This window comes from Myotis nattereri (genome assembly GCF_964212035.1).
Source record: "Myotis nattereri genome assembly, chromosome: 3".
In the NCBI taxonomy this organism is placed as follows: Eukaryota; Metazoa; Chordata; class Mammalia; order Chiroptera; family Vespertilionidae; genus Myotis; species Myotis nattereri.
The window spans coordinates 178,845,872-178,865,280 of record NC_138077.1 but is presented as its reverse complement, the minus strand read 5'-3'; the positions used below and the strand labels follow the sequence as shown (position 1 = coordinate 178,865,280).

General features: G+C 52.3%; 1 protein-coding gene across 4 annotated transcripts in view; it reads right to left on the bottom strand.

The window, feature by feature from the left end:
- SSBP3 (single stranded DNA binding protein 3) overlaps positions 1-18,978 on the bottom strand; it is a 150,757-nt gene extending 131,779 nt beyond the window's left edge. Inside the window, exons 1-4 of one of the 4 annotated variants that reach the window (XM_081086842.1) lie at positions 18,517-18,978; positions 17,443-17,515; positions 17,159-17,220; positions 14,469-14,553 (exon numbers count right to left, since the gene is read on the bottom strand). In XM_081086842.1, coding sequence (XP_080942968.1) covers positions 14,469-14,553; positions 17,159-17,220; positions 17,443-17,515; positions 18,517-18,572 — 276 coding nt within the window. In that variant the 5' untranslated portion in view covers positions 18,573-18,978. The remainder of the gene's footprint in view (positions 1-14,468; positions 14,554-17,158; positions 17,221-17,442; positions 17,516-18,516) is intronic. The other 3 variants (XM_081086843.1, XM_081086841.1, XM_081086840.1) reach the window with 3 other exon arrangements.
- Positions 18,979-19,409: the final 431 nt, after the last annotated feature.

Genomic DNA, 19,409 nt, shown 5'->3' with positions numbered 1-19,409 from the left:
AACACAGCCAGCAGAAGACAGAGCCTATGCTTTAACACCAACAAAGCTACTGGGTGTGGCTCCTGGAGGCACAAGGTTTGGGGCAGTTTTCCCCAAGACTGGGAGGCTGCCCAAGGGGTTGTAAAGAGCCCACAGCCCAGCAGCCAAGGGCCTGGAGGTAAGAGTCTCAACCTCTTGCTGCCCACAAGACTTTGGGCGAAATGAGGGCTGGGTGGCCTCCCTATAGTGGACCCTGAGCCTCTTCTAAGGCCCCCCAAACAAAATGACTCATGTACACAGTGCCTTCCAGCTTAGAGCTGACCCATCATGAACTCCCAGGAGGTGGGAAGAGGGTGAGGGGACTGGAGGCCCCTTCTGGCAGATGAGGGGACCCAGGCTGTATCATGGGGTGAGTGGCTGGAAGCAGCTCAGATTTCCTTATCCCTGGCTCCAAGGATATGGATAACCCAGATTTCACTGTTTTCAGGGGAGGCACACCATGGCATCCTGCAGAAACACAAAATGGAAAGAGCACTTGCTCCAATTCAAACTGGCCTGCCCTATTCCATCCTCAATTCTCTGCCTGGCTTTCTATACCTCTAAATCCACAAATTGGCCCTACTTCTTGATCCCATCTTCCTCCCAATCAAGATGCCCCCCTCTCCTCTCTGTCCACCCTCCACTATACCTACAGAAATTCCCTTCTTTCTGCTGCTTTTCTGCAACCCTCCATTCCCAACACCCCAAACCTCAGACATCCCTTCCCCATTCCCCAGCTCTTCCTCACTTTGCTCAGCCCTAAAGCAGAGGCCCTAAGAACATTCACATCCCATCTGTCCTTCTCGCTGGATTGCCCAGAGACTAAGGCCATATTTTATAAAAGTTGGATGTTGTTATTCGCCTGCACTAACTAGTGTGAGGTCCCACCACACTTAATATACACACAGTGGTATATTTCCTCCCTGAGTCTGTCTCCTATTGCCTATAGTTTACTAGGTGTTGGTCAGAAAAACCCCTTAGGTGGCAGACTAAGGGAGACCCTAGAAAGAACTCTAACTCAATGACTCAACTGCTTGAAGCTAAAATCAACTTTTCCCTTAAAGCAAAAACCAAGCTGCCAAACGCCAGGCCATCCTTCCTTCAAAAAAGGAAGGCTTTCCAACTAACCCTTTCACCGAAATCCAGTGTGGCCTCTTAACTAAAATCCCCCGCTACTCTACAGAAGGGCCTTCTCGGAATATTTTCCTTCAAAAAAACATAATTTATACATCGAGTGTCTTTACTTTCCAAACCATTCAGAATTAGGGAAAGGGGGGGAAAAACACGTCTGTTTCTATTTGAAACTGTCAAAATTAGCATTCAGTAATTAAAAATCACACCCTTTCTCTTAATAACCTAACCAGCATGATACAATCAGGTTGTGCCAACTCTTTAATCTAATTGACTAATTACAGATTTTAATTTAGTCAGTTACTGAACAACTGTTGACAATTTGTTTTCATTAGGGACAGAACAGAATAAATATTTAGGCTTCCAGTCACAAAGACTCCTGCGATCAGCTCTCCACTGTGACCCCAACTTCAGAGCAACTGTGGCTCCGTCGACTCCCTCAGACACAGGTGCGCACGTGGCTCTCCAGCCACTTCTCGGCTGCAGCCTGCGCCACACAAACCTTCCTCAGCTCCCTCTCAAGGCAAAATCCTTGCGTGCACACAGCGGCCTCCATTCCCAAAGTACAGGCAGTTCCCAAATTCACGCACGTCACTCAAGAAGTGGCAAACACTTAAACATTGTGAAGAGAAATAAATTCAATACTACAAGTCACTGGCTTTTAAGCAACAAAATAAGTTAACAGTCAAAACAGGTTTATCTGCATTCATCTCACTAGGAGGCAAACTGTCACATCTTTTTTTTTTTTAGACATTCATTTATAGATTTCTACTAAAATGATCCAATACTTTCGAGGTGCATCTCCCCCCGAAGGTCCCCATCTCACAAAGTCATCCAAAAGTTTCTTAAAATAACAGTTTGGCTCAAGGAACGGGGCCCTGGTTTCAAGTCCTGACTCCATTATTTGATGACTTCGTAACCATGGGCTAACGAGGTCACTTCTCTGAGCCTCAGTTTCTGCATTCAAGGAACAGGGTAGAAAGCAGACTCTGCCCTGTGGAGTTAGGGGGATTAAACGTCATACGCACGCACAGCCCCTGCCCCGGGCAAATGTGCAATAAATGCTGGTCACTGCTGTTTCAGAAATCTCATCTGTATCCCTGTCTCCATGTGCAACAATTGGAAATTGAGGCCCCAAAGGAAGACACTGGCCAGTGAAAAGGTCACACAGCCAGTGAGTGGGGAAATTTGGTTGAGAAAGATGAGTAGTGAACATGTGTGCCTTTGCAAGTCTGTAGGGATGGGGACTCTGAGCATCCTCTCGAGATGGGAGCTTTCTACTCAGAGTCTCACACCCCTGGGCCACCCATCCTGTCTCTAAAAGCCTTGCCTGCACTGCCTGCTCTGCAGTGGGTGACCTCGTGGGAACTCTGCCCTCCAACCCTCCAGACTCCCACAGGAAATCATGAGGGACTTCCCTCCACAGAGCCCAGCCCTGGCCATCCCAGAACAGAGCCAAAAGGACACACGGACACACACACACACACACACACACACACACACTGCTAAATGGGTGTGAGAAGCACGGCATTGAGCCAGAGGTCCCCAGCCTGTGGACTCGGGTCCCCTGAAACTTTTAGGGACCCTGAAGAATTGCTGGTATTTTCTGAGCTCAGCAAGAATCAAGTCTGCCTCAACTGAATTGGAATCCGAATTCCCAATGTTTCTTCTGAACTGGAATTCCACCAAACTGGTGTGCTCACATCGGTTCCCCTGAGCTAATAAGAAGCTCTATTAGCAGCAACTATATCGTGCTTGTTGTTCCTATTTCTTCATCAAAATGAATGGAGACTCAATGCATGCAATCTGTTTGGGGTCCACAGTGGGGTAGGGGATTAATACAAGAAGGCCTTGGGAGTGAAGAAGTGGGGAAACTCTTCTTTAAGGTGTACGGGGTCCAAAGCCTGATGTCTTCTTCCTGGGTGAGGTCACAGAATACCAACCCAGTCCTTCCGCCCTCGGAGAGGCACAGCACCAGGCACAGCACGGTTAGGGTACCATACGACCCACAGGCAGGGCGTGGGCTTGCCCCTCCCCCTCAGGACTCACTTCCCACCCTAGTCTTCCTCGTCCCAGTATCAAACCACCCCAGGATGGGGAGTGGGTCATCAATTAATTAGGGAGGAAAGATGTCAAATCTGGTATTAATTCTTAGGGAGGCAACGTGATGGGTAGTGAAGAGCACTTTAGTTTACGTCCACCTTCAACAATGCTGAATCCCTCCAGTGCCTCAGTTTCCTTAACTGCAAAATAGAAAAATGGGACTTCACCCACAGGGCTGTTTTGAGTATGACCTGAGATAAAACCTAAAGCACTTAGAACAGTGCCTGGCATACAGTTGGCACTCTGTAACTGTTTGCTATTGTTATCAGCTCTTCCTCCATGAAATGGGAAGAAAATCCTGTTCACTACACTGCCCAAATAGGGTAAGAAGGAAATAAAAACACTTTTAAAGGTCTTGGCACACAGTAAATGCTCAATAAACAACTGTTTCCTTAATTAAATAAAGGGTTCATTATTATTAAACCACAACACCATAGTTTAGTAATTTATCCCTTAGCAAGAAACCACCACCCCGACTCCCAATGGCTCAACGTCCCATGGAAGACCAGCGCTCCCTAACCGCGGGGGCCAGACTCAAACACAGTGATGTTTACCTCGTCTCATCTCTTCAAGTTGCCTTTGATGAAGGTGCTGCTAGCAAAATAATGCCAAAGAAAGTACGTGGCGACAGTCAACTAGATTTAAGTTCATTTTCTGTAGCTTGGGGTCAGAATCGACTGAAGCACTCCGGTGATCAAGTTTTCTGCAATTCCCTATTCCACGCATTCGCTCGCTGACAGAAATTCACTGAGGTATTTAAAGTGGCAGCCATCACAACTAACTCAAATTGTATTGACTTCCCCGATGCTGAAATGCTCTGCTGAAACCATCAATTGGCCAATTCGGAGATAACGCGGTGGCTGAAATTCCCTGTCATGCTGTAAAATCCCCTTTTGAAGCAGCTCACCAGCCCGGAGATCCGCAGCTGTGGGCCAGGCGCTGCCTCATGTAACACAAGTGGGCTCGCCGAGCGGGATCTGGCGGGCAGCGCTGCCAAGAGCCAGGGCCTCCAGAGAGAGGATAACATTCTCTACTGGAAGCCTTCTAAAAGACAGCAAGAAAAGAAGGGCAGTGTGCACACGCCCGACGCCAGGCCTGCCCGCTGGGCTGCCTGCCCCCTCAGCACAGGCCGGGTGGCCAAAGCCACGGGAAGCCCAGGGCATCTCCCAAAGCAAGCTGCAAAATTCCTCACGGGTGGCACAGGCACAGACCCAGGCGCCAGCCTCTTCAGTGGAGGTTTGCGAACGTCAGTGGCTGCCCAGGGAACCAGGAGCCCATCCAGCCGCAGACTTGCCATGTTACCACCTGACTCCAGGCCTCAGTTTCCCTACCTGCAAATAGACAGGCTCCTTTGTTATATACATTTCTATGAGTTGGTGGCCTGTTCACATTTAAAACAGCCTTCTCAAATGGGGACCACAACTTACTAACGATTTTCAATTGCTCTCACCCGACTTCAAAAAGAAGCTTGAGACAAAAAAAAAGAAAGTGAGGCCTTATTTTACGTATTTTTGTATCACAGGCAGACAAACTAAGGCTCCGAGGGACCACATGACTTACCCAAGGCCATCTGAAAGTCCAAATTCTGTGCACTGTCCATGACACAGCTTTAGTACCCATCACCGACCAGCAAGCAAGCAGGACGCACGGCCCAACAACTGGCCGCTGCTCCGGGCCAGTCTGCAAAGCCACACTCTGTCCATCCCAGGAGAGCTGGCAAGGCTGCAGCTAAATCCCAGGCGCGGGGACGACTGCCACCCCAGAGCCTGCTCTCTCAAACAGCCTTTTGTGACGGGGAGAGAAGGATCAGAAGAAAAGCTCAGACAGAGGCCGCAGGGAGCAGCCACGCTTCTTAAGGTCAGAGGACTGTGAAACAGAAGTGAAATGTCAGGCGCTTCACCCAAACACACAAAGAGCAGGAGATACAAAGCCTGCCTGGGAGCTACGCAAACAGCTGTCACCCAGAGGGGAAAGGGAGTTTGGGAGGCTGGGCCAACCTGGCTCAGACAGGATGCCTGCCCTGAGACCTGTTCTCAAGATTCTTGCTGTGGCCACTGCCTGAGCCCTGCAGATGTTCAGACAACATCCTCCACAGGGGGCCGGGGAACCCCTCTTCCTCAAGGGCAGGCAGACAGGAGTAGCTGCCCAAGGCCAGCCAGCGGGGACAAGCTGCAGACTTCAAGTGGGAGCTACGAGCTACTGCTTATTTGGCAAGCATCTGCTGAGCACCGTCCACACGTGCTCAATGCCCCACCAACACGGCAGGAAATACCAGAGGCAGAGGTGAGGAGCTCCCCCAGGCACCACTCAGGAAACGAGATGGGGAGACAACCCTCCCAAGAACCCTAGGAGGTGGGGCTGATTCCCTCCTTGTTACAGATCAGGGGACTGAGGTCAGCAGCAATCGCTCATCACCTCGCCTCGTTCACCCAACCTGTAGGTCCCAAGATTCGACCTCAGCCTCGCCAGGCCCGTGGCTTTCAGAGTTTAGACTGAGACCCACAATCAGGCAAACTTCACACCACAACCCAGGGCACACTGCACACATAAATCACTGGAAACAAGTTTCCCAAATTAATACTTATGTTTACTTTTTGTGATACAGTTGTTTCATTTTCTGTAATTGCCAATCTGACCCACTAAGCTGATTTCACAAGGCACTCACGGGTCACAACTCAGTTTGCAAAAACACTAAGTTACCATGAGCCACTTGTCCATCTCCATTAAAATGTGTATTTAACACGCTTGATCCCTGGGCAGGGATCAAACCCTTCTCATTTCTCAAGGCCCAGAGTGTAGCTCCCCAACCTGGGGGTTTACTCAAGACTCTGCAAGAGGCCCCAGGAACGGGGGAGACAGGCAGGGATGAAGGTAAGGGCTCTGTCCTCAGGAACTCCCATCTAGAAGGAGGAAGGAAAGAGATACAACCCAGACCCCAAATCACTCTCCTTCCCGGCAGCAAGTAGCAAGTGAGTAAGAAAGACACAAAGTTCTTGGGGGGGGAAGGGTGGGAGAGGGAGAAAAGGGGTGTTCCCAAGGGGGTGGTGCTGACAGGCCTGGTGGAGGCAGCCACACTACCTGCTTTACAGAGGGCTGACTGGCAAGGGTGCAAGAAATCCATCTCAGGTGGTGCAGTACCAAGTAGGGACCAAAGGGAAGGATCAGAGGGGGCTGGGCACAGCTCCGGACTCCGAGAGCAAGGGAAGTGGCTGGAAGAGGAGAAAAATGGGACCCTGACTGAGCAGCACGGGCCAGGTGCTGGCCAGGGGCAGCCACACGTGGGCTCGACTCATCCTCACAAGCACGAGTATGCCTGATGAAGGTGGACGCAAACCCAGGGACCCAGAGAGCTAATCAACTTGTGAGCAAGCCAACGGTGGTTCATGTTTCATACTTCTCACCCCGAAACCCCTGCTCCTGTCCCCTTTTTGGCCATCAGAGAGTCGGAATTCATACAAGTGAGATAATAAGAATGACAGCACATTGACATAGCACTTACGCTGTGTCAGGCGCTATATGTAGTGTGTGTGTATGTATGCCCACGTGCATAAACTCATTTAATTCTCATGACAACCTTATGAGGCAGGTATACTTTATTATTACCCTCATTTGCCTAAGGAAACTGAGGCACAGACAGGCTAATTAAGGTGTCCACTTTGCATAGTTTGTAAGTAGAGCAAGGCAGCAAAGGGAAAAAGTAAGAGTCCAGGACCCTGATTGGGTTTGCAGGTTTGAATCCTACTGGTGACCTCAGGCGGGGGGGTGTCTTTCGTCTCTGGGCCTCCGTTTGCCTACTTGCAAGATGACTAGGTGACCTCTGGTTCCATCACCTGCAACCCTGCATTGAATGTATTTCCCAGGGTGGGACTGCTTACCGACTCCTGTGACCTGTCCTGACTCACTGAATCCATCCCTCCAAAGACCAAGATCGTTCTGCACAAGTGTGTTTAAGCACTTATCACATCCTGAGCTACATCTGTCTCTTCAACAGGGTAGTGAGCAGAGCAGGCACTCAACGATGGAACTAAATCAACACCCTGACATTCGGCAGTGTCTTCTGCTCCTTGTCTGGGGGCCAGCTGACCACGGCCTAAAGCTCACCCTAGGAAGTGGAAAGAGAAAGCAACCAACGCACCCAGAACCAGTTTGTCCAATGCACAAGCCCCCCTTCTCCTTTAGGCCTTTCTCTGGAACTCCGCACTCAATCAGAAAGTCAGGGGAGGCCCAAGGCCGGCCAGGGCAGCACATACACAAAGACAAGGACAAGATCCCAACCCAGGGGCTTCGAACCTGTTCATCCCTATCAACACTGCCATGGCACTTCACTGCACAACAGCTTCCGAGCCTTCCTCCCAGCAACTCCCACGTAGGATGGCTGAGCAAGGACAACCCTTTGCACCTGTTTCACAGTCAAGAGGATGGACCTCAAGAAGTGAAGCCCCCCTCCCGCCCGCACCGACCCCAGCTAACAAGTGGTATGAAGCAGAAATTTTAATTCAGATTTCTGCTGAGGCCAAGTCGCCAGCTCTCTGGGCCTCACCATCTAGCTCTGTGGCAGCTACATGTGGGAGTGGGACAGGACCACTCTGTCCAACACAGATAAGGCGCGTAGACACCTCAGGGGAGCATTTATCAGTACCAGCCTGTGGCACGAGCCTGCTCTGCCCCGTGCAGGGGTGTGGAGGTGAGACAAGACAGTTGGGATGGAGGGAGGACTCCACAACATGTCAGGGCATCAGAGAGCATCACTGAGAAATTCAAGTCTCTACGGTCAACTTGCTCTCCCAGAAAAACATGAAATTTTCTCTTCCATGATATGAAAATTTGGGGGAGGGGGGTGGGGGACTTTAAGGCTGTAAAGAGAAAGGAAACAAAATCACCAAGTACTAGCCACAGAGAAACAACCACCATAGTAGGGGATCACCATTTCCCCATTCTACAGATGGGAAAACTGAGTGTTTGAAAGTCTGCCCTGCCAGGAAATGAGAGTGAGAACTGGAGTTCAGGTATGCATCCCAGCTGTCAGTCAGAGCCCAAACCCTTCAAATCCAGAGGATTCAAGGCTCAGGGAAATAAAAGCATAGCACAGAGAGAAACATTCCTAAAACTCATCTCACCAAGGCTACAGGAAACCCCATTACTCTGGCGAATCAAAAACAAACAGTCATTATTGTCCGTTTGCTGTAAGCTCCCAGCAACATGTATTAAAGAAGTTTATGTGAATCGTCCAATGTACGTGTGCCGTGGTCAGAATTATTACCAAGCTAAAAAAAGATTAATTTTTCTAAATACTCTAAACCAGTGGTTCTCAACCTTCCTAATGCCGCGACCCTTTAATACAGTTCCTCATGTTGTGGTGACCCGCAACCATAAAATTATTTTCGTTGCTACTTCATAACTGTAATTTTGCTACTGTTAGGAATCGTAATGTAAATATCTGATATGCAGGATGTATTTTCATTGTTACAAATTAAACATAATTAAAGCATAGTGATTAATCACAAAAACAATATGTAATTATATATGTGTTTTCCGATGGTCTTAGGCGACCCCTGTGAAAGGGTTGTTCGACCCCCAAAGGGGTCGCGACCCACAGGTTGAGAACCGCTGCTCTAAACCCTAGATACTATGATATAGGCTACAGCTAGTGTAACATCTCTATTATCTTGGCTGACAGGCCCTCAAGCACATACACCTCCCTTCCACTTCTCCCTCTTATACTTAAGCACACACACACTCACACACGGAGGTGGGAAGGTCGAGGAAAGGGGGCAAGGCGGCTCTGGCCTCAAGTCCCCACTAGAGAACCTGCTTCCCTTGGAAAATTAAGACAGCCTAAGGGACGCTGCAGGGAGAGCCGGGTGTCTCCCGGCTCCCTCAGCGCCAGGGCTGGCACAGAGCTGGCTCTCGGTCCAAGTTTGCAAATGCTCAGCTAACAAAGATGGCATTATGCAAAGACTGGTGCGCACGGCTGGTCTTGGAGTTCAAATGAAGTGACCACTGCCAAAAACTTTGTTTGGGTCCCCATCACTCCCCCCGCCCCACTCCTGCCTTAAAATAAAGGGCAAAGATTTGCAATTTGGGGTCTTGCTGCCACTTGAAACCCATTAAAGTGGCTGCATTGCCTGGGTTCTGGCAAAATGCAATTCCACTTACTCATTTAGTGTTTAATTAGCTACCGATGGAGGAGTCTGGCAGGCTCCGGGGGGTTAAGAGGACTTGCAGCAAATGGGGGTGGGAGCCCGAAGAAAGGATGCAACCCGAAGTCTAAGCTCCAAAGGGAGAGGGGAAAGAAACAACTGTGTACGTTTTGTTTTCATAATCTGCCACACAAGGGTGCCAAGGGTCAGAGCCAAAGGCAACGCCGTGAACTTGTCAGGACCTCTGGGCAGATAGCTACCCTGGCTTATCACGGGGGACAGCGCTCCCCCAGCTACCAGAGCCCAGCTGCGGCCTTCTCCTCCCATTGCGGCCGCCCGGCCATCCGTGCCCCTGCTCCCAAAGGCTCTGGCAGGCGTGGACACTCCCTGCCTGGCAGGAACCTCAGCTCAGCACATCCAAGGAGAACCCTCTCAAATATCACTTGGCTATTTCAAACCCACCAAGGACGCTGGACCCCTGCCACTGAGCCACAAATACCTCCACTCGCATGCACGCCCAGGACTCGTAACCAACCCGCCTGCAGAGACAGGTTCCCAGCAGAGGGTGGAGGGGGTCACAGGGGTCACAGGGGTCACAGGGGTCACAGCTGGGCAGGAGCACAGGGGTAAGGGAGCTCAGGGGCTCCCAATGACAAGGTCCTCGGGAGGGAAACTAAGGCTTAAGACTAGCAAGGTCATGGGACTCCATGTCCACTACACGCCCAAGTTCCTCACTGGGGATCACAGAGGGGTTTGGAATTCGGGGCAGCAGCCCGTGAACCTCCTGAAGCCACGTACAAAGTCTCCTTTGTGGAGGAACATGCATTCTCTGGAAGGAAAGGCCATAGCTTTTATCACATTTCCCAGCCAAAAGAGCCAGTGCACCGTAACAAGCTCCCTTCCCAGAGCGCAGGTCCCACCTCTGCCAGGGACTCTGCAATTCACCCCTCAGGAACTTCAGCCTATTCTCTGCTAAATTCGGTTCTTCAGTGAACAGGTATGGGCGCACTCTGAGTCAAAAGCAAGCATCTTCCCTCCACTGCCTGGCTACATGCCCTTCGACAAAACGTCCAAACCCCAAGTCTCAGTTTCTTCATCTGTAAAATGGGGATGAGACCTCAATAAAACCTGACCAACAGGCAGCGGTGAGGCCAAACCACAACCACATGTTGAAAAAGCACTATGAAAAGTATAGCAGCATGAGCTGTGCATGAAACCATTACTGCTCTTTAGCACCTTCCGCTTCAAGGCCTTATCTGCTCCATTCATTTCTTGCCTCCAAAAGGAAAACACAAAATTAGCTCCCACAAGAAGGGGAAGGACTGCTGGTGGTTGAGAGGACACCAAAGGCACTTCTACCAACCCCATGGATCCTGTGAAGAGGGTCGCCAGGACCCCCCTGGGCCCGCAGTGAGACACCGTTGGCAACTGGGAGTGTCTGCTCCACAAAGGCCAGAACCAGACAAAAGTCTAAGAAAGCCCAATGGGACCTCACGGGCTTTCACCAACACTCTCAGAACCACTGCTCCAGCCAGAGGGGAACAGCACGGAAACGACAGGCAGGGTCCTCCCTGTGAGCCTCCTCCGTGGCCCCAGGGCTCTTCTGACTACAGACAAATCAATTTCTCAATAAAGTCCACTCGGGGCACCAAGTCCCCCAATGTTCCACGTTGTACACGGTCAGCATCAGGCACTCGGGCTTATGAACAATGAGCCAAGAAACCCGAAGTTGCCAGATGTGTGGGAGAAAATAGATGGTGACTCAAATAAAAACTCACCAATTCAGAGAAAATTTAAACCCCCTCCCCGCTGAGTCATCTGGCTCACTCCAGGCCCGATCGCCTGGCCTTGGCCTGAGCAGAGCCTTTGAGATCACCCTGATCCATCAACAACCTGCCAGAACACAAAACCACTTACTTCCGTCAGTGAGCCGAGACCAGCATCTTCCGACGGACAGAGGTCCTTTCTGGCCCTTCGAGAATCAGGCACGCACTCCGCGTCCCTGCCCAGCAAGGACTTACTACTTACTACCCATCGAGGCCCCAACCTGGTACCTGGGCCACACCGACTCCCCCACAATCCACGAGAATCTCTGAATCTCCTTGATCAAAAACGAAAAGGCCAGTTACTGCACACTCTTATTTATACTGCACTTCATCTTCCATAAAGATTTAAGGTAACGAGTGAACCCACATTCAATTACCTGGCTCAAGATCACCCAGCAAAAATGAAGTCACCGAAAGAACACCCCTCCAGTGTTCCATGGGCTGTTATTTACTGACCCCAAAGTACCTGTTTTTCCTTTCCGATGTACTTCCTTACTCCTTCATTTAATTAGCATGAATGCCTACTATGTGCAAGGTATTGTGAGCTACAGAGATGAATAGCTCTGTGGATGAATGGTCTCTGGCGTGGAAAAGATTAACAAGCTGTGGTTGCAAAGACAGCAATGAATGAGAAGTTAGTCAGAATCCTAGTAGGTGTTGCCATTGCCTGTGAGGCCGAGCTGCTGGGTGCGTAAGAGAACCAACCAATTCTGGAGTCAGTTATGACCTGAGCTTAGACTTAGATCCTAATTCTACCACCTACCAGCTGTGAATGCACCTCTCTGAGCCTCAGTTTCTCCACCTGCAAAATGGAGCTAACATGCCTTCTCTCCCAGGATCACTGAACCTACAGCACTCAGCATGGGGGCCCAGCACATGGAAAGCCGCCAACAAAGGCTTTGTATGGGTGGTTTTTTATAGACGTTGAGATTAAGGAGCGATCAGAGTGTACAGAAAACTATCCTGAAAATCCTCCACGACAGAGAACATAAAAGATGGACGGAATGTGAATGTGTAAGAGAAGCATGCATTCCAGACAAGAGTCCAGAAAAGAGACTACGGCAGTAATTCTAGCAGCAACAAACATGCACTAACGCGATGGTAGCCACGGGAATGCGGGAACACATGAAGATTTGAGGACGGTAAGAGCTCCTTTTCTTAATTTTCTTAAATAGTTCTTAATTTTCCATTTGCTTCTTCATCTTCCCAGCAACTCAATGCTACCTCTTTAACTCCTTCACAAAAGAGACATTCCTTTCCTGTTCCCATTCCTCACTTCATCCCTCCTCCCCCTCAATCTGACTCTTGGGCCACAGGCGGATTCCAATCCAGGAAAAAGGGTTTGGACCCTAAAATCTGCAAATCCCTGGCCTCTTGCTAACGTCTTCAAAATGCCTACGCCAACTTCAGAAATCACTACCACAATTCTGCTGTCATTTCTTAACAAACTACTGGAAGCAAACCCATGCAAGTTTCCCAACCACCATACCGTTTCAAGGTGGCAGACCGAACCACAAACTGCCAAAGAGGGTCTCACATTACTTACTGGAGCACTAAACGCCGTTAAAAATTATTAGCCTCTGAAAGACAGCTTCAAAAGGTAGCACCGTCACCTGTATCAAGAGATTGGCTTGAAATAGGCACACCTACCCATCCCCCCACTCTAAAATAAAACCATTTGCATAGCAGTAGACTGGCCACACAGGAACTGGCTGTCCATAGTTTTTTGTTTAAAGCACAAGACTTTTACTAGGTGGAAAGGTCAAATTCACCAACTATTTTTCTATGACTAATGCACCTCTGAGCCTCCTCCTCCAACCTCCAGGTCCTGGATGTTCCCAGAACCACATCACAAGGGAACGAGGCACCTCACCTTTCACTACGAAAAGTTTGCTCGGCTGTAAGTACCATTCGCCAGTTTCTCATTCTCAACCCCGGAGAGGGCATGAGGACTGGTGAATTTCCTCGGCACTCCACTCCAAAGGCACTGACTTTTCAGTCAAGGCAGAATTTCATCACATTGAATAGTCTCAAATCCAGGCCGCCTCCAGCTGAGCCTCTAACTCCTCGTGTTACAGGGGAAATTTTCACCATAAAGATATTCACAGTAATGGGATTTGCCCACTTGTGAAACTCAACCAGATGGGTTCTGGTCTCCTAGGCCAGTTTCAAACTCTGCACGCAGGGGACACCATGGCCTGGCCAAGGGGGTGGGCCCCGGTGACGATCAGAAAACCAACTTCCATGCCCCAGAGTTTGGGGACTATTCCTTTCCACTTCATGCAGAAGCGTGAGACAAAAATAGACCACCTCTTAGGTGCATGTGTGCGAGCATGCGCGCACACACACACGCACACATACACTTAACCTTCTGCAAGGCCAATGGAAGCAGACTGAAAGGCGGCTGGGAAGACCTTCAGGTATTTCCATCTCCCCCCCCAGAAGATCCTAACCTGTTTCATCTGATCAGAAAGTCTGACACCAACCCAGGTTTGGAGCCCTTTTTTTTTTTTGAGGGGGCTGCCATGTATTATGGGACATGGGGCAGGCATCTCTCCTATAAGCATTTCATACATTTCAAAAAACTCATCCAAGTAGACGGTGAATGATAGAATAGAAAGCATTACAATGTGATGACATTAAATATGTTCATAAGAATATTTTGAACACAGGATTATGGACTAGCCAAGGACTTCAAAGTACCCATCATCTCAGCAGACACAACATGAGCCCCCCCCCCCACCAAAACCAACATAAAACAAACACCCAAAACATAATTTGAAAGATCACTTCCTGGAGAGTAATGCGAAAGTCCATTTCACCAAATTCTCACTCAACACCCCTTCTACTCCAAAACACAAATTTCCTATTTGCTTTATTTTTCTTTTTGGCTGTGGTCCGTTTTTTCTTAAACCAACCAACACCAAAGAGGCTCAGTCCATTCCCAGTTAACTGTCCACTCTGAACATAAACCGCACATGGTTGAGCCCTGCTCAACGCCATTTAATTCTTCAGATAGGTATCTACACACACTTTTGCGTAATTACAACATTATGAAATACCATTCACCAAGTTAGAGCGGTGCTGGGAGGAGGGCACAGGGCGAGGGCAGCGAGGAGGTGGGCAGAGAAGAAAGGCAAGGAGAAAACAAAACCCACTGCCAATTGGCTGTGTATTTGCTTTTGGTCCTAAAGAAGTTAGAGCTATCCAACCCTGTAATTATTGCCAGGATTAAAATTTTGTTACTCACGTAATCATGAAAGGCTTTTGCTTCACTTGAATGTTCACAAGTGTCTCGCCTTTCAGGAGCTGCACAGTAAAGGTCCCAAAATACGCTGCAAGTTGAAAATAAAATAAGATCAGATTACTAATTATGACTCGTGTACACAACGGCAAGTGCACAATGCTCAGTGTTAACAGCACCACGTCTCCCCAAGGCTCAACCCCCTCTTTTCCAGCCTTCATTGGGCAAAGTTGGCCTAGAAAACAAAATGGACCTAACCCCTCTGGTAGCAAACCAGCTATTTGTAATAAGAGTAATAGTTCTTATTTATCAGGCACCTACTGTGTGCTAAATGCCTTACACTTTAGACTCTGCTTGTGACGACCACAGTGCTTAAGACAGGAGATTCACCCCCACTTTATACAGACAGGGAGCACTGAAGCTCAGACACGTTAGTACAACCCACCCCACCTGGATGCCCAGGCAGACAGGTAGGAATCTGTATGAGAATCCCGGCGTCTGGTCTGTGCTCCTTTTGTCGCACCCCTAACCCCAAATGGTTGCATTTAGTCAAAAGGTTAAATTGCCAAAGTCAGGACTATGATTCATAAGCATAGCAAACTGGGTGGCTCTGCCCATAAAGGAAACCCACAGGTTCTTAATCCAGGAGCCCATACCCCCACACTGCTGGACCTCACCCCGACTCCCAGCCAGGCCCTCCCCCAAGCTATTCTTATGCAAGAACCACTCCACCCCACCCAACCAAAGAACAAGTATTAGTTAGCCAAAGGTCAACTAGGTATCTTGTCCTTTCATATTGAAATAGAGAGCCCTCCTCAAAGAGGTACCTACCCACCGGTCCAGCAAAGGAGGGATGTGGAGGGGGTGGGGCGGGAGCTATCCCAGCCTCATCCCCCTCCATGAGTTCTACGGTCACTCCAACTCTTCCTATTAAATGAGAGCATACGTACAAGTCCTTTACCGACCAGTAAAGCCCTATGCAAACACAGGGTCGTCACTGCCTTAACGTGAGGCCCTGGAAACCCTCTCCAAGGCCCAGGGGTGGAAAGGAACTGAAGGGTAAAATGGGCACCAGAGCAGAAGTCTGATTCCTCCTACAGGGCTCCTGCCCCAGCTGCCAACAGCCAGCACTGAAGGAACCATCTCAGCCGCAGCCCTGCCAGTCATCAGGCAAGCATCTCACTCAAGGTGTATGAGCACAGCGCGGCCCTCTCTGGATCAGCTCCACCACTTCCTCCCACCCCGAAGGCCGTGGTCATTTGCTCAGTGTCAAATCATGAGGCACTTTCTAACAAGACCACGACCTGAGCCCAGAACCACAGACAAGGCAGGAGCCGTCTCAGGAAGATTATGGGTAGAACAGGAAAATCGGGACTTCTTCTAGCTGCAGAGGGGGGCTCGGGAACATTCCTTTCTGCCCTCTAAAGCTGCACATATTTGATTAACTCCTCCACACGCCAAAGATTTCTAACATTACAAACTCCCCAGTCCCTTCTAAGTAACTTTTACTCACAAACCTAGATTTCTGACGGTCAGACCCGTCACACCAATCCACACTCCTCTCCAAAAACCACCACAGAAAACCCATCACCCGCTCCGACAGGTCGAATCATTCTGCCACACCAAATTGCCTCCAACATTGGGCAATCCCGAGGTTGGCTGAAGTAATGAAAAACTCATTTTCCCTGCACAAGGTAGAACAGACACTTCATCCCCCTGCATTTCAAAGCGACCTGAAACAGTAACCTGAGCTGGCGGCCAGGTACTCGCGCTAAGATCCCAAGACATGGCACTCCATTTTCCTGAACTCCACCAAAATATCAAAGCCCCTCTGCTCTCTTTTCCTTTTCAAAAGGATGTCAAAGACTCCGCACCAATCAGTCACACAAAACAGCCAGGTCTTCCTCCACAGCAGCCGGCTCCCAACTGGCTCCCCCTGACCTTAAGCCTCCCTTCAGCCCGCAGGCAACCTAAGACAGGCGGAGGGGGTCCCACACCAGCAGGACCCAGGGGCCTGGGGGAGGGTCACAGATAAGGGAGCCCCCAACCACCAACTAAGGGTGCTCTGTGAGGTCGACAGCGACAAGTTAAGGTTTTCAGAAAAATGAAACTTTGTGGTTTTAGGGATGCTGGGAGGGGGAGCCCACAGAGGAGAGGAAGGTCCAGTCAGTCTGAATCAGTATCTTTAAAGGAAGTTGCAGCCCCTTCTTGCTTTTTCTCAGGGTGCCTGGAAAAGGCCACAATGGTCGGTCTCTCTCTCTCTCTCTCTCTCTCTCTCTCTCTCTCTCGGTTCTGAGTTCATAGTAAAAGAAAAAAAGAAAGGATAGGCCAGTTGTAAAACAGACCTGGTATCCCCCTCCACCCCGCCCCACCCCCACTCCCTCTAATTAAAGCAGCATGCAGAATTGACAAAAATCCTTCAAGGTTTTTCGAGCCTGCCTAGCGGCCGGGAGTGAGATGGAAAAGTAAGGAGTTTCTATCCAAACACCAGGCAAGATTTAGTAGGCTCTCAATAGGAGGGGAGAGAGGAGGCAAAAACTTCAGGCAGCAGCCTCTTCTGACCCGTTCACCCCGGCCTGCTCCGTGCACCCCGGAGGGGAAGGCTTGGTGGGGTCTCCTCCTGGCTCCCGCCTTTGTTCACTGGGACCAGACAAAACAAACACACACACACACACAAAACTATCACACAAACTTACCACCACCACGAATGCAAAAACCCAGGTGGTTCGCCCAACGTGATGTTTTTTTCCCATCGAATCTAGAGAGGAGAGAGCAGAGATCGCTTAGAGGAGCAGAGGGAAGGGGTGGGCTGGGGGCTTCCTGGAGCCAAAAGGCTGTGAAGACCAACTAACAATAAATGCCAAAAGGTGATAAAAATTCAAAATGGTGGCCACAGTGGCTGCTCCTGAAAACAAAGGCTCTCAGAAGAGTGGGGAGGCAGGGGTGTCTAGAAATTGGAGGACGGGCGAGTCCCACTCACCTCTGACAAGAAGGTCTGTGCAGATTTCTGTGCTCCGACGTGCAGTAAATACTCGTAGACGTATAAAGCTAACCTGGAGCGCGGGCAGGGGGCAGAGAGAGGAAGGTGTCAGGGCGCAGGGCACTGCTCCGGACCCTGCCCGCGGCTCCCGGCCCTGCCCACGCTGTCCCATTGTGGCCCCGGCCAGAGGGGAGCCGCTCGCTCGGCCCTGCCAGGGGCCGCGGTGGGGGGGGGGGGGGGAGCAGCCAGGGGCTGGGTGTCCGGGGACGCGGCACCGCAAACCGTGGGGACCTGGAGAGGAGTCCCCAAACTTGAACTTCCCAAGTGGCGTCGGGGCCAAACCCACCCAAGTCTCGCAAACTCGCAAACCACCCGATCCCATAGCTTCCCTCCTATTCGCGACACACTCCTGGCGACCCTCTGCCCAGCTCTCCGAGGGTCCGGGGACTCGGTGCTGGACTCCGGGGCGCCTGGTGCGCTCTAGAGTGAGTGCCTGATGCCGCCCTCACTACCTCCCCCCCCCAAAAAAAACAACTGTCCCCCAAGCCTAGGGACAAAACGGCGCCGCCGTCCCTGCCCAGCCCGGCGCCCGGGAGGGCACGGGAGCAGCGGCGAGGCCGAGGGCAGGGAAAGGAGAGCGCTCCCGGCCGAACAAAGCCCCCGGTGCGCACTCCTCACGCCGCGGGCGGACAAAAGGAGCCTCCGGGGCTGCGGAAGCCACGCGCCCCCTGCCCGCACCCGGGGGGCAAAGTGCGGCCACCCCGGGGAGCGCCCCGAGTGGGGCGCCCGGCCCGGCTCGCTCGCGGGACCTCGCCCACCCCCGGGCCCGGCACGCCCCGCGGCCACCAAGTGCCCCCTCCCCCGGCGGCGCCTCCCGCCGCCCCTTCCCCGACGCCCCAACCTCAGCCGGCTCCCAACAATGGGCTCTCCCACGCCGCCCGCCGCGGCCTCGGGGACGGGGCCAGGCAGGCGGCGCCGGGGCCCGGGGCGCAGCGCCCCCGCCGCCCACCTGCTTCCCACCGCCCGCCCGCTCGCCCGCCCGCAGCCCGGCGGCCACTTGGAACATGGTCTTACTTTTCCCGAGCCTGCCCGTCCGAGGGCACCGCCGAGCCTTTGCCTTTGGCAAACATGGTTTGCAGAGAAGAGGGCGCCGAACCTCGCCGCCGCCGCCGCCGCTGCCGCTACCGCTCCGGCTGCTCCCGAGCTGCCCCTCGCTCCCGGCCCCCTCCCCGGCGCCCGCTCGCTCTCTCGCTCGCGTTCTCCTCGCCGCGCTCCCCTCCCGCCCCCCCAGGCGCTGGCTCCGCGCTCTTTCCAGCTGTCAAAGCGTCAGCCCCGGCCGCGGCCCCATCGCCCTGGAACTCCTCCCGCGCCGGCTCGGCCTGGGGTGCCGGTGCCGCCGCCGCTCGCCCGCCGGCCCGGCTGCCCGCTGGCTCGCTCGCGCGCCCGCCCGCCCGGCTCCGCCTGCGCCGCCCTCTGCGCCTCCGGCACCGCTGCTGCCGCCGCTGCCGCTGGTCTACTTGGAGCTCAACCGAACGTGGCTACCCGGGCGAGGGAGCGGGCGGGCGTCAACGTCCCGCGATTGATGGCCGCTCCGGCCAATCGGCGCGTGGGGGCGGGCCCGGGGCGGCGGGGGGACGCCCTGTCAGCGCCCAGCCGCGGCAGTCCCCGCTGCGGCCACCGCCGGGCAGCCGCTGCCCCTGCTCCTGCGGGCGGGCGGGCGTGCGGACAGGGGGCGCGAGCCTCTCGTCTCTGTAGATGTGGGGGGGACCCAAGTCAAGATGGGGGCGCTCTGGTCCGCCGACCCCAGCGAGGAGGGGGTTTGACCCGCGCTCTCGGCGGCGTGGACCACGGGGGGCGGGAGCGGGCTGGCGGCGGGAGGGGGCGCGGACCCTCAGCGGGGCTCCCCAGGCTCCCTCCCCCGCCACGTCTCTTATCGGCCCCTCACCTCCCCTAGCTGGGCCCGCGGC